The 14,182-nt window shown below is 52.2% G+C and overlaps 5 protein-coding genes across 5 annotated transcripts; 3 read left to right on the top strand and 2 right to left on the bottom strand.

Moving 5' to 3' along the window:
- Positions 1–792: 792 nt before the first annotated feature.
- MRS44_014136 (uncharacterized protein) lies at positions 793–3,167 on the top strand (the record flags this gene model as incomplete). The annotated part of the gene is made up of 4 exons (XM_046268550.2): positions 793–1,036; positions 1,089–1,620; positions 1,672–2,358; positions 2,408–3,167. The coding sequence occupies 4 exons, from the start codon at positions 793–795 to the stop codon at positions 3,165–3,167; spliced, it is 2,223 nt and encodes a 740-aa protein (XP_046124158.1).
- Positions 3,168–3,912: 745 nt separating this feature from the next.
- On the top strand, positions 3,913–6,127 carry MRS44_014135 (uncharacterized protein; the record flags this gene model as incomplete). Its single annotated transcript, XM_065618285.1, has 3 exons — positions 3,913–3,999; positions 4,122–5,509; positions 5,554–6,127. 3 exons carry the CDS (start codon positions 3,913–3,915, stop codon positions 6,125–6,127), a joined length of 2,049 nt encoding a protein of 682 aa, XP_065474357.1.
- Positions 6,128–6,852: 725 nt separating this feature from the next.
- Positions 6,853–8,392, bottom strand: MRS44_014134 (uncharacterized protein; the record flags this gene model as incomplete). Its single annotated transcript, XM_046277951.2, has 2 exons — positions 6,853–8,156; positions 8,206–8,392. The coding sequence occupies 2 exons, from the start codon at positions 8,390–8,392 to the stop codon at positions 6,853–6,855; spliced, it is 1,491 nt and encodes a 496-aa protein (XP_046124156.1).
- A 618-nt stretch (positions 8,393–9,010) lies between these two features.
- Positions 9,011–10,343, top strand: MRS44_014133 (uncharacterized protein; the record flags this gene model as incomplete). Its single annotated transcript, XM_046281757.2, has 2 exons — positions 9,011–9,328; positions 9,381–10,343. The coding sequence occupies 2 exons, from the start codon at positions 9,011–9,013 to the stop codon at positions 10,341–10,343; spliced, it is 1,281 nt and encodes a 426-aa protein (XP_046124155.1).
- Positions 10,344–11,140: 797 nt separating this feature from the next.
- On the bottom strand, positions 11,141–12,331 carry MRS44_014132 (uncharacterized protein; the record flags this gene model as incomplete). Its single annotated transcript, XM_046270153.2, has 2 exons — positions 11,141–11,957; positions 12,012–12,331. The coding sequence occupies 2 exons, from the start codon at positions 12,329–12,331 to the stop codon at positions 11,141–11,143; spliced, it is 1,137 nt and encodes a 378-aa protein (XP_046124154.2).
- Positions 12,332–14,182: the final 1,851 nt, after the last annotated feature.

Genomic DNA, 14,182 nt, shown 5'->3' with positions numbered 1-14,182 from the left:
TCTCTCTGACGCGATATCGGAATGCAAGATGCAATCAAATGCTCAGGCCGCCGAGCAGCATTCTGTGTCCGCTGCGAATATCACTTTCGGTGAGGCCACTAACCAGGGTAGTGCGGCGACGGCGGGAAGTCTAGATGATTATCGTCGCCGCAACACACACTCTCTTGCGTCTGCGGCAAACTTGGAAACACCCTTTTATGTCCATATCTATGCAAAGTAACCCTCCGACGACAAGGCTGGCGATAATCCCAACGCCGGTCATTCCTCTTTCCTTGGCCCTCGCCCGTCTCCTCGGTGCCACCCGTCCGGGGGTGGAGCGATATCTGAGACCCACACAGATTTTCTCAAGGCGCAACAAAAGGTCGGAGCCGACGACGATGGCCCGTTCAGGAAGCTGTTTAGACGCCGACCCGTCTGATTCGCCAATTACCGACAGATAAGGTCCGCCGATCTAGTCCTTCGAGGTGCCATCTCCGTTCCCTGTGGCGAGTGCGTGCACCTCGAAGCGCGTATCCTGTAGCCGTTCCATCGTGCCGGGTCGCCGAGAGCCTTCCTCTTGTAGGACGGATTGCAAAAGGTCCCAATGCTGTTGGTGATTTGCGTGTGACCCCTTGGCCTACATGTATTCTTGGGCATGTGGGTTTAAACTGCGGTGCAACGGTGAAACCATGACTTGCCAGAGGAGATAAATAGCAAACTGATCCCCAGCTTTTTCGAGACTCAGATTCCACAGGCGTCTAATTAGTCTCTCAAGCATCCGGTAGATACCTTGCTGAGGCTTGATTATTCATCATGGCCGTCGAAACCACCAACCCGGAGGACGTTGTTGTCCAGCCGGCCTACAACGAAAAGTTCCCGCACTCGGATGTCGACCTCAAGTCTGACACTGATGGCGAGGATGACAGGATTACAGATCTTTTCACCAGTTTTCCTATGCCCAAGGGAATTGAGCCTGAGGCTAATCCGCTGACGGTTCGTGCCATGGTGGTTGGTATCGTCCTCGGATCGCTTGTCAACGCCTCCAACGTCTACCTGGGTATGCAACCACCTCCAAATTGTTCAGAACTTCACTAAAACAGCTCCTGCAGGTTTGAAGACAGGATTTACCTTTCCAGCCACCATGTTCGGGGCTATCTTTGGTTATGGCTTCATCCTGATGTTGACCAAGTCCTTGCCCAACGTCCCCTTTCTCGGCGGCAAATTTGGCCCTCAGGAGAACTCCATCATCCAGGCCGCTGCCACTGGAGCCGGTGGCATGTCAGGTGTCTTTGTTGCCGGTCTGCCTGCTATGTATCGCCTCGACCTCCTGTCGGATGATCCCAAGAAGGACTTTGGCCGCATCCTCACCATCACCTTTGTCTGCGCCCTCTTCGGTCTCTTCGCTGCTGTCCCTCTTCGAAGGTTCTTCATCATCAATGTCGCTCGGGAGCTTAACCTGGTCTTCCCTACTCCGACTGCTACGGCCATGACTATCCGTTCCATGCACGCTGTGGGCTCTGGTGCTGTTGATGCTATGAAGAAGGTCAAGGCTTTGGGCTACGCCTTTCTCCTTGCCATTATCATTATTGTTGTTGGCCAGTATGCCGATGGCATCCTGCACAACTGGCACATCTTTACTTGGTAAGTTCCAAGAGCCTTAGCCTGCCTCATCTAGTTACTAACCCGCAATAGGTTCTACGTCTGGGGAGGCTACTCCGTGCCTGGACTCCTGGCCATTGAGAGCTGGGGCTGGTACGTCCAGTTGACCCCTGCCTTCTTCGGCTCCGGTATCCTGGTTGGTCTCAACGCCGCCCTCTCTTGGTTTGGAGGTACTGTCGTCGCTTGGGCCCTCATCGGCCCCCTTCTGGTCCACTACGGAGAGTGCATCGGTGTCATGGTTGGCGAGGGCAAGTGGGAAGGCTTGACCCGATTCAGCGTCATGACTGGCGTTGACCAACCTGGCTACGTTCCCTCTCCTCGATACTGGCTTCTGTGGCCCGGTGTCATGGTCCTCATGGTTTACAGCCTGGTCGAGTTCTTCCTCCACGCCAAGGTCGTCTGGGACGGAATCAAGTTTGCTATGCGCGAGTCTGCTCGCTCCATCAACAACAAGCTGCAGGCTCGCGGAAAGAACGTTGCCTTTTTGGAGAAGCAGGCTCGCAAGGCCGATGAGGGCAGTGGACTCGTTGAGGACTTTGCTCTTCCTGGCCAACAGGTTCCTAGCTGGGTCTGGGTCGTCGGAGCCCTCGTCTTTGTTGTTGTTGCCTGCATCGTCGCTGAGCTGCAGTTCCACATGAACGCTGGTCTGGCTATCCTGGCTTGTATTCTGGGTCTGCTCTTTGCCTTCATGTCCATCTATGGCGGTGCCGTCACTGATGTGTAAGTTTCCCTTGAACGTCATGAGAGCTTCTTTCTAACACTGTGTCAGCGCCCCTCTCACTGCCTCGGCCAAGGCTTCGCAGCTTGTGTACGGTGGCATCACCAAGGGCCACTACGAGATCAAGGCTGCCCAGAGAATCAACCTGGTCGCTGGTAACATTGCCTCTGGAACTGCCGATGTTGCCAACTCGCTGGTCAGCGATTTCCGTGTTGGTTTCCTGCTCAAGACTCCTCCCAAGCTGCAGTTCTACGCTCAGGCTATGGGCACCTTCGTCTCCGTCTTCCTTGCCCCCGGAATCTTTGTCCTCTTCATGTCGGCATACCCTTGCGTCTTCAAGCCTAGCGATGATCCCGCCGATGTCTGCCCCTTTGCTGCTCCCTCCGTCAGCGCTTGGGAGGCTGTCGCTGTGGCTGTCACCATGCCCAAGATCCCCATCCCTCGATCTTCGGCCATCTTCGCCATCGTCATGGGTGTTGTCTGTGCTCTCCAGGCTGTTCTCAAGCACTTCTACCTTGTCGGCCCCCGTGAGAAGTACCGCAACTGGCTCCCCAACTGGATGTCGGTCGGTGTCGCCTGGGTCCTGGGTCCCGACAGTGGCTACGCCAACGCTGTCATGTTTGGCTCCATCACTGCCTGGTGGTGGCGCAAGTGGTTCCGTAACAACTTTGAGATGTACGCCTTTGCTGTCGCTGCTGGTCTGATTGCCGGAGAGGGTCTTGGTGGAGTCGTCAACGCTGCTCTGGAGCTTGGAAAGGTCAGCGGTACTTTCAAGGGATCTGAGATTGCCCTTCCCGGTGGTACATGGTAATGAGGTTGTAATAGTTGTGGACGACGGGCTGGAGCTGTTGATTAGTTATGTAGTTGCTGAATGATTAACGGCCATTTAACGATGCATCGTGTTTCGTGAACTCACTGACATCTCCAAAAGAATCCATTAGTGACACTAAGAACACTATTATTGAAAGTTGCCAATATTAAAACAACGCAATCTTCATGGCATTGGCTTCTCATGATGTGAATGCGATTGAAGGTATGTTCTTTACTAGTTGTCCACGAGAGAAGATGTAGTGTCTATACCATCCAACAAGACATTATACAATAACCGTAATACCTCAGTTTGTAATAAAAATGATGTTAATTTAAGAATTAGTATTTAAAACAAGCTTAATTTCGTTATCAATGGTTGTTGGTTTTTTGTTGGACGTCCCTCACTTGTCGGATGAAATGTCGGGTGACCTCCCTCTCCTGCATGTGGCTGCAGGAGACCCAGGATTGAAGAACTGGGTGTCTCATGTGCAACGTGTCTATTAATAAATGCTAATCGACACTCTCAACAAGTCAACAATACCTGAATATCCATCTCCCACCGTTTATTGTCATTCACTCTAGGTTAACCCGCCACTCTTAAGCCGGCTCGGCATTGCACTAACAATTTCCCACATCCGCTCCTTTCCGTCGGCTGAGACTCAACTACCGAGCTCGGCCCACAGTGCTTCCGCGCTTCGTGGCACAAGGAAATTCTCACCGAAACATCCGCCCTCTCTCATAAAAGCATGGACGTGGATGCTGCGGAACAAGAGCCAGGGCGGTACATCCGCAGCCGCATCGCCAATGCCTGCGATGGCTGCAAGGCCAGAAAAGTAAGTTGTACATTAATGGCATCTGCAATGTACTGACTGGTAAGGTCAAATGCGATGGCAAATTGCCCTGTGGCTACTGTTCTCGGCGGCAGAGGCCTCATACCTGTCACTATTCGCCTCAGCGACGACGTCGCAATGGCCAATCATTGGCATCCCTGACATCTCCTCCAGCCTCCGAGAGAGATGCCCGTGCTCATTCTACAAGAAATACAACTCCATCAACACCGGCAGATGCAGAGCTCACGAGGCCGGTATCGGCACAGCCCCAAGGCATGGACGCTGAGGACGAGACTGAAGTACCGAGAGAAGCGCGACTAGTTTGCGATGCTCAAGGAAAACTCATCTTTGTGGGAGATTGTGCCCCTCTCTCTTTCTTTCAGTCTGTCCGACAGCTTGTCACCACCAGAGTTGGCCAGAATGCCTTTGCTCCTCAGACAAGTCGTTACTCTGTGCTCGAGAACGCGCCTGCCCACCAGTCTCGGCGAGTACCTGGCGACAATCGTCTTCCAAACATCACTCCTGATGATATCCCTTCGGCAGTGTCGACGTACTTGTCTGTTGCGACTGGACTTGTGGATTTGTTTGACAACCGTCGACTATTAGAGGATCTCATACTGTGGGCGAATCTCGACCAAAAACCCGACGATGCGACTACAGTTGTGAATCTTCTTGTGTTAGCCATTGGGAGACAGATGGACAACGAAGAGCTCGCACAGGACTACTTCGAGTACGCCCGTGACAAAGCATACGCAAATCTGAGCGGCAATCTCAGTGTGACCAGCATCCAGATCTTCACCCTCATTACGTTGTACATGCTCTGTTCATGCCAGATCAACGGGGCTTTTCTGTTCTTCGGCATCGCAGTACGCGCAGCGTACTCCGTTGGAATTCACAGAACCGAAGTCAATGCACGATTCGGACCCGATATTCATAGGCAAAGAGATCGTCTTTGGAAGAGTTTACGAGTGGTTGATCTTTTCTTAAGCACCTCTATGGGACGGCCCCCTGCAACCTCAGATGTTGATTGCACTGTGCCCTATCAAAATCCAAACGAAGGCGCGAGCGAAGCTCCCGATCTCCTTAACGCGTCTGTTCAGATATTTCTCGTTCTTGAAGGAGTAGTAACGGAAATCTACTCCAGACGGAAGATATCTTTACAGCTAACCGAAGGAATATCACTCCAGCTGCGAGATTGGTCGTCTCGGTGGCTCAAACAGCTCAAGGATATAATCGCAAACCCCGAAGCTCAGGACCAAGCTCAAGCTAGCGGGGCATGTCAAGTCTTATCGACATATTATTACGCCGTCATGCTTGTATCTCGGCCATTCCTCATGTACGAGCTTTGCCGACGATTATCTGATACGGCAGTGTCATCAAATGGTCGATCTGCCTTGACATCTGGCAAGTCGAAACTGGCAGATGCTTGCATTGATGCAGCAAGTCTCATGGTGGATCCCATATTGGACTTGATCCAGCGAGGAATTCTCGTTGGACATGTGCCCGTTCTAGTGTGAGTACCTTAGATTGTGAGAGAACTACTTCTAACTTGACCAGATCCTGGTTGTTTGCCAGCTCCCTTGTCCTCGGGATAGGTCTTCTGGGCGGCTTTGGCCGGATACTAGAAAAGTACACGCGCATGTCCATCCACGCCTTGGATCACTGCTCAAAACACGATACACACGCAAGACAGTACTCCCTTATCGCGCAGTCACTTCTGACTGCAGCCCTCGAGTACCTCGAAAAGCGAGAACTAGCAGAGCGCCAACGACGAACCGAGAACTCAAGCCAACTCTTTGGATTGATCCCATCCGAAGCCGGGACAGATTCCACCTCCCCGGCTGTCACCAGAGACCCGAGTCATCCGGTGGCCAGTCCGGCATCCAACACCCGGCCACGGGACTCCCTGGACCGGTCATTCCTGCAACATAATGGACTACAAGGCGTCGGATCACCGCCATTTGGGGATCTCGATTCGGCTTTCCTAGGCTTAAGCGAGTCCATGCTGCAAACTCCTGATCCGAGTTACTGGGGCGGGCCGACGGGCATGGAGGGAGATTCCGGTTCGGCACTGAACCTGTTTGCGTTGCTGGACGCGGGGGGCGGCATAGATCTGACGCATCATCTTTGATTGTGATAGATAACGGCAATAGACTTGCATCTTCGGGTCAATTGCCTGTAAGATGACGAATCTTGTTGTTCTTCGGATCCGTATTCTGTCTTCCGAAGTGCGGACCGATAAGCGGAAGTTCGGAGAAGGGTCCGCTTCGATCCCCACAAGATGTTTGATAGTAACCACCGAAAATGCGGTCTTTTTCTCTATCCGAAGATGCATGATGACAAGGAGATTGGCATTTTGGGTTTGTCATTACTGGTCAATGGGATTTTTGTTGCCCATGGATAACCGAAGCGTAAGGCGATGGTATGCGATATGCCGATGGTGTGAACTGTCAGATTTATGACTTCAGGAGTTGGATGCTTGGGGGCCAGTGCCGTAGGTTCAGTCCATGCTTGATATTCAAGTGCGGAAAACGAAAGTGCCAGAGAATTACGGAGAAGTCGGTGTGGGAAACTCAGAATGGCTCCAGCCGCCAGACAAGAGAGGTACCTTTCTTGGGCTGGTCTATTGCCAAGCTTAAGCGAAGCTAGATACGGTCTGCTACGTAGTTTGGATAGACAAGGGCGCTAAATGACTCGAAGATGAGTATCTCTAGCGGAAACTATGTAACGGCTTTACTTGCACAGTAGGGTTAGGCCTAGAGTTACAGTTCATCTTGGTCCATGACTCTCTAATCTCAAATGAATCATTACTGCTTGCTCATTATTTTAACACTACAGTCTTTGGTATCGTGAAAATCATTGGCTCAGTGCCCCCCTCAGCACCTGCATAAACTTCCACACATCCTCAAACCTCGTGTACAGAGGCACAGGGGCAACTCTGATCACGTCGGGCTTTCGCTTATCGCAAATGACTCCGTTCTCCTCCAAGGCCTCGCTCACTCTCTCCATCAGGCCTTCCCTGAGAAGGACACTCAGCTGGGTTCCTCTTTGCGCGGGATCACGGGGTGTGATGATGCGGAAGAGGGGCGTCTCGTCGGATGACTCAGAGATGATTTGATCCAGCAGATGCTCGGCGTAGGCTGTCAAGACGAGAGCCTTTGATCGAATATCATACATCTTGGTCTTGTTAAAGACCGAGAGGGCGCCAGACAAGCTAGCCAGATCAATAGCAGAGGGGTTGGAAAGCTGGTAACCTCCCGCACCGACAGTGGGCACAAACTTGTTGTCCATGTTGAAACGAACACTCTTATCACCTCCATACCAACCCATCAGACGGGGTCGGTACGTAGGCTTGCCAGAGTCGTCCTTGAACTCGACCTTGCCGTGCTTCTCGTGGACATAGGCTCCGGCGATGGAACCGGGGCCAGCGTTGATGTACTTGTATGTGCACCAGCAGGCAAAGTCAACGTTCCAGTCATGAAGCTTCAGCTCGACGTTTCCGGCAGCGTGGGCCAGATCCCAGCCCACGACGATGCCCCTTTCTTGGGCGTAGGCGGTGATTCGGGGGATGTCGAAAAGTTGACCAGAGTAGTATTGAATACCAGGAAGAAGAAGCAGAGCAGTCTCTTCGGCGTGCTCATCAATAGTAGACAGGATCAAATCCGTTGTGATGATAAAGTCATCGTTGGGGTGGATCTTGACCATGCTCTTCTCAGGGTCCAGTCCATGCCAGACAACCTGACTCTCAATAGCGTAGTGGTCACTGGGGAAGGGCTTCCACTCGAGAATGATCTTGTGACGCTTCTCATTGGGCTTGTAGAAGCTGGCCATCAAAAAGTGCAGGTTGGCTGTCAGGGTGTTCATGATGACGATCTCACTAGGAGAAGCTCCAACGATATCAGCAGACTTGATGGCACAGTCCTCAGCCATGTCTTGCCAAGGTGTCAATGGGGAGTTGCCCATTGCGCTGAAGTGGCCGTTGACACCAATGGATGCCCATGTCTCGAGCTGAGCGTTGAGGTACTCTCGGACAGCCTTGGGTTGAGCACCAAGGGAGTTGCCAACAAAGTAGAGGCATTGCTCAGAGTCGTCCTTTGATCCGTTGTGACCATTGCTGTGACCGTTGGTACCGTTAGTGCCATTGGAAGAGGCACCATGGGCTAAATTGGGTCAGCTCGTCTGAAGACTTGACTCGGCACAGCTACTTACAGGGAATCGATCCGTCCAAGGCTTTCTTCTTGAGAGATCTCTTTGTGGGGATGACAAACTCATCCCGAAGATGGCTTAGCTTGTCCTGAGAGTCGAGATGGCGAGCAAACTCTAACGAATTGGCATCTTGCGGGAACTTGGGGGAGGCTCCGCTCCGTAGACGATCGACGAATCCTGACAACTCCATTGTGAATTGAGTGTGGTAGTAGGTAAGGGTAGTGAGAATGACTTGAGATGGCTAATGATGGAATCGTACGACTGGTCTTGGAGCATGGGATTGCGAAATCACTTTATGTTCCGTCGAGCCCCATCTCGGTCGCTTCCGGTATCTACAAAGACGCCCGAGCGGATGTGCGGAAGACCCACATCCGAAGTTCCGTCTTCCGTGCCCCGTAAAGTGGACGTCATCATGTCCATTTTGAGCAAACTGCAGTAGCTGATTGGTCAATGGATGTCATTCTCAATCGCCCGCATGATGCCGGAACGGAAGATGCGGATCCATTTCTTCAAGAACCGGGCAACGGATGTGCAAGCACACGGCTGAACAAGGCGGATGGAGGTACGGGGCGGATGTGAAAACAGGGCAAAGTTCGAGAACAAGGCGGATCACACGGAGACGGAAACAATGCCCCCCATGGGAACAAGTAACTCTATTTTAGACCTGGTGTCGACGCTTTATCTGATCAATTGTTCTTCAACACCATCACTCGCAAGTCCAGCAAAGCCAAGACGCCACTTCCCGCTCTCGATTTGCTCTAGTATCACAGTTTATACAACATCGCCTCTGTACCACACCAACTTTACAATGTCGCCTCATGCAGTACCACACCAGATCCCTCGGATCAAGCCAACGGCCGAGTTGAAGGAGTTTGCTGTATCCAGCAATGCCTTTCTCCCAGAGCACAGCCCTCTGAGGCAACTACCTGACTCCTACTACGAGCCCTGGGAGCTCATCATCCAGCACCTTCCAACTCTGGTCGAGAATGGCATTAGAAGAGCAGTTGATCAACTCCCCGTGCTCTCTACAGACCGACTCCGGTCAGAGGCAGAGTGGCGGAGAGCATATTCTATCATGGCTTTCTTGACGCATGCCTACGTCTGGGGCGGCGAGAAGCCCGCACAGGTAAAACAAAAATGCATCTCGTCTTTAACTGTGATGTACTAACCATTCCTAGATCCTACCCCCTCAAATCACAGTCCCCTTCCTCGAAGTGTCGAAGCATCTCGAACTTCCCCCTGTTCTCACATACGCCGCCGCCAACCTCTGGAACTTTTCCTGCTCAGGCAACGACTTTTCCGACCTTAGCAAACTCGATACCTTACATACATTTACTGGAACCGAGTCAGAGTCATGGTTCCTGCTCATCAGTGTGGCGATGGAGGCGAGGGCCGGCGGTATCATCCCCCGCATGATGGAGGCCCTCGAGGCTGTCAAGACAAGGGACTACGACGTCATCGTTTCTGCTCTCCAAGAACTGAAGGAGTGCATTGATGGTGTGGGTGTGCTTCTCGAGAGGATGTATGAGAAGTGCGACCCAATGACCTTTTACTACAAGATCCGACCTTTCTTGGCTGGAAGCAAGAACATGGAGTCTGCTGGTCTACCAAGAGGTGTCTTCTACGACGAGGGTGATGGCAAGGGTGAATGGAGACACTTGCGAGGTGGGAGCAACGGACAGAGCTCTCTCATCCAGTTCTTCGATATCGTGCTTGGTGTCGAGCATATTACGAGCGGCAACAATACCGAGGTGAAGGGCGAGAAGAGCTACCACGATATTGTCAAGGAGTACATGCCCGGTCCTCACCGCCGTTTCCTCACACACATTGCCCGCATGGGAAGCATCCGAGAACTGGCTCTCCTGCCTCCCACGACAGACGGGCAGCACCGCCTCCAGGAAGCATTCACATCCGCCACCGATGCCCTGAGCAAGTTCCGGAACAAGCACATCCAGATCGTCACGAGATACATCATCCTTCCCTCTCGGCAAGGAAGCAAGGAAGGACCCCAGAACCTCGCCAGCTCTTCGTCGAGAAAGGCTGGAGAGGAGTTGACGGGTACTGGCGGTACCAAGCTGGTGCCTTTCTTGAAGCAGTCGAGAGATGAGACCATGGTTGCAGGAAACTTGGAAAAGCAATAGATATTGGATTTTTTTGCGAGCCGAGACTCAACGTCTTGGATATGAACTTGGATAGAGAAGATACCTTGAGCGCATCAGCGTAGCCCTGTGGCTTTTCATTAATTAGAGAATTTCAACAAGCATTTCGTTTGCAACATTGTCACAATGAGTTGCCTGTTCTATATCGGCTTAAAAATTAGTATCTGGCTCAAATACCACCAGTAACCCAGTTTTGCTTGACTAGGCGCTCAACATCCAGTAGGTTATCGAGTTATGTATGGCAGCTTGTAGTGTGGATTTTGTCGACAGTTTAGACGGGATCAGTCATAAAGGGGTGAAGGTACAGTGTAATATTAGGGCTATTTAAGGATGATGTTTGTTAATGGTTATGACTTTATTGTGTCAATGTAACTATGAAGTTGGGTGATAGCATTGTATTATCTGTTGCTCGTTTCATCAGTGACGTCTCCAAAAAGAGGTCATCAGCTACAACAAGAAAAACACAGTTGTGTTAGTGCTCTCTTGGGAGCTGGCACTGGATTTCTTAGACCTGAGACAGAGCTTTAGGTGGAGACCACGGTCACAGAACTTGGAGACACGATCTGCACGGCTTGGGCATTTGGTTTCAAGTTCACTGGCAGATGATCTAAGAGTAAAAGATGATGTACAGCATAGATAACGCTATGCGAGTAGTATATTGGGCTCTGAATTATGTACAGAAAGTCTCTGAATTGTAATTTACATCTCACTTCCACAAATCCTCCTAGCCGGGACGTCAAAGTGACGACCAGGCTTCAAAATCTTTCAAATGCTGCAGCTTAGAAGAAAGCACGAGCGTGGCGGCGGGCCTTCTTGGAGCCAGCGTTGGCGCGGAGCCAGTCAATGAAGGTGTCGAGGGTGAAGGTCTCGGGGAGCTCAGAGCCGCTGCCAGTGGAAGGCTCAGTAGGCTCGGAGGGCTCAGAGGTGGGCTGAGTGGCGACGGGAGCCTCAGGGGCAGCCGAGCTAGCGGCGTTGCCCTGGACGGAGGTGGCAGTGGGCTCAGCGGGGACGATGACGGAGGTGACAAGGCTGGTAGGAGCAGAGATAGGGGTCTCGGGGGCGGGGACAACGGGGGAGGCGACGGTGGTGTTGGCAGGGATGGCGGGAGCAGCGCTGGTAGGGCTGCCGGAGCCGGAGCCAGAGCCGGAGCCAGAGCCGGAGCCGGAACCAGAGCCGGAACCGTACAGAGCGGGGCCGGGGATCTCGTAGCTCTTGATCTCGCCATAGGGGTTGAACTTGATGCCAGCGTCAGTGGCAGAGTACAGCTCAGTACCCAGGACACCCTCGGGGTTGTCAGAGCCACCACCAGTGATCTCAATGTTGAAGCACTGGGGGTAGTTCTGGGCGCCGTTGGCCTCGCCAGCACCGTGCATGGCAATGATCTCGTGGCGGAAGACGTAGTTGCCGGAGGCGAGGGTAGTAGGGACGGTGGTGACCCAGGTGTTGTTGTTCTCGATGAGATCAGTGGCAGCCCACTTCTGAGCAGCGATGTCGATACCGCCCTCATCGATCTTAACCCACTTCAGAGTAGAAGGGTCGGCGGCGGAGCATTCACCAGCGCACTTGGCGACGTAGGTGAAGACAGGGCCGAAGTGGCTAGTTGACATGTTAGCTTTTCACACACTGCATACTAGGACATCTAGATCGAACCTCTCAGGCCATGCCGACCATTCAAAAGCCACTTCACCGCCAGCCTTGACGGAGACAGAGGTAGCACCGGGGGCGCTGTTCTTGTGGCAGTTGATGTCGACGGTGCCATAGGCATCGGGGGCGACAAAGCCGTTGTCAAGGTTCTCAGCAGACCAGGCAGCAATCTCAGGGACATTGCCACCGTTTTGCTTGGCGTAGTAGTAGTCAAGCTTGTAACCACCGTGGTAGGTACCGTCAACCTTGATACCGGTGACAGTGCCGTGGGCGAGGGCGGTGGCGGCGAAAGCGCCAACGAGAGCAGCAGCGGACTTGAAAGACATGGTGATGGTTTTTGGAAAGAGTGAAAAAGTGATTGTAATTGGTTAAAAAGTTGTTGTAGTTAGAGAGAGGAATAAACCAGCTTCACACAGTGAAGAAACGAAGGGAAGAATGATGGAAAGAAAAAAAAGAATGTATGAGACTTGGGATGCAAAGACAGAGCTGAGGAGCACAGCACTTAACTCGGCCATAACGACCTCTTTATATACCATTGAGAAACATGTTTTTTGCCTCTGAGGTTGCAGAAAACGGAGAAGTTGGACATGTTTCGTCTGCCAGGGAGAAACTAAATTCAGAGTGGTGGAATTCACGTTTCGTCTCATCTCCGTGGAGACGGAGACTCTTTTGGGCGACAGCGCCGGGCCAAGACGGCAGGGGTATCAAGCCTCAACGCAACTCCAAGCGCGCGGCAATTGGAAGATTGAACAGATTGAGTCCGCCACCAGCTTGGATAAGCTAGCCGAGTTTCAGGTACGGGCGGCGGAAACAAGGGATGCACTGTCAAAAGATTTTTGCTCGAATCTCATCTTGTCTTTTGCAAGCCCGGGACCCGTTGACGTGCCGCCAAGGGAGTAACTGTAATGGGGTTAGGAGATGGAAAAACTTGCTTTGCTTCTTTGTTTAAGCTTGTATTTAGTGAGCTGTGATGGGACCCTGGATGACCATCCGGTTGGTTCTCGAAGTACGGTCAACGCAGCATACCTTGTCAGCTTCAATCTGCAAAGCAAGGGCTTGCAGGAGTTGAGTGAAATCATAGGAGGAACGCATTTGTCCTTAAAGAGTCTGTAGATGTCGCATTGGCAAAACATTTGGAAGCGCTTCTTCTGCAAATGCTCATTGGGCATTTCTCACGTCATTCAACTCCTTATCCATCAGTAAGCACTTGGCATTCACCTTGGCCGCCGCAGACCGACCAAGGTCGCAAAGAGGGAAGCATCCCGATACTGGTAACTTGCATTAGGTGAGGCGCCAGGGGGCGGCGAGGACGCAAGGGTTGTCCCTTTCAAGGGTTTGCGCGGGGGAAGGGGAGATCTCAATTGGCATGGTTCAAGCGATTCCGAGTTAGCCCGCAATGCCGGTAGGGGCAGAAAAGGGATGAAGGAGAAACTTGACAGCTACCCTATTTCTTTGAATGGAACAAACAGCATCGAAACATGCACTGTTTTCGAGGCATTGAAAGATCGCGGTTAGCGAAAATCGTCATTGACGATCGACAGCTAATAGACGATAGATTGAAGCGACAGTCCGATGAACTTTAAAATGTCAATTAACACGTGGAGGAAAACTCTAGAGTTTGCAAGCGTTGAATTTCGCAAGCCAATGCCCAGCGTGGATTTGTTCGTGGACCTCGCTTGGGCTTGGAAGCGCCAACCTCCTTGCATCGTGTAATTTCGGTTGTGCTTCAACCCTGTCCCCTTTTCGGTATCTAGCTCCGATCGGATCTCGGGCCGCTTGTCAATGCCTCGGGTCTTGGATGAAGAGATAATGCGGTAGCACGTTCTCGAAGGGTTTGACAGATTCCAGCACCAGGCCGCATACCAACGCTACTAACCGGTCTCAACGCCCGTGTTGTACTGATAGGTTGGAACAGCAAGTGCACACCTGTCAATGGATCATGGTGGCGTCGATAGTTCGATCGTGGCGGCGTGAGACAGACGATGGAGTGGGGAGTGCAGCTGGAGCCCCCACTTGAGGGCATTCACAAATCACAGACCTCCCTTGACGCTGGTCATGGGGGAGCTAATTGATTGGTTCTGAGGCTGAACTAGACATGAGAGGGTTCTGGGAATAGCTTCACCTTCGTTAGAAAGTACGGAGATGTCGGGTAGCACTATGTGAAGCCAAAGACAAGC

Source organism: Fusarium solani, assembly GCF_023522795.1.
Source record: "Fusarium solani strain SB1 chromosome Unknown bctg00000010, whole genome shotgun sequence".
Classification (NCBI taxonomy): domain Eukaryota; kingdom Fungi; phylum Ascomycota; class Sordariomycetes; order Hypocreales; family Nectriaceae; genus Fusarium; species Fusarium solani.
The sequence above is the reverse complement of the archived record's forward strand: the minus strand, read 5'-3'. Positions and strand labels throughout refer to the sequence as shown.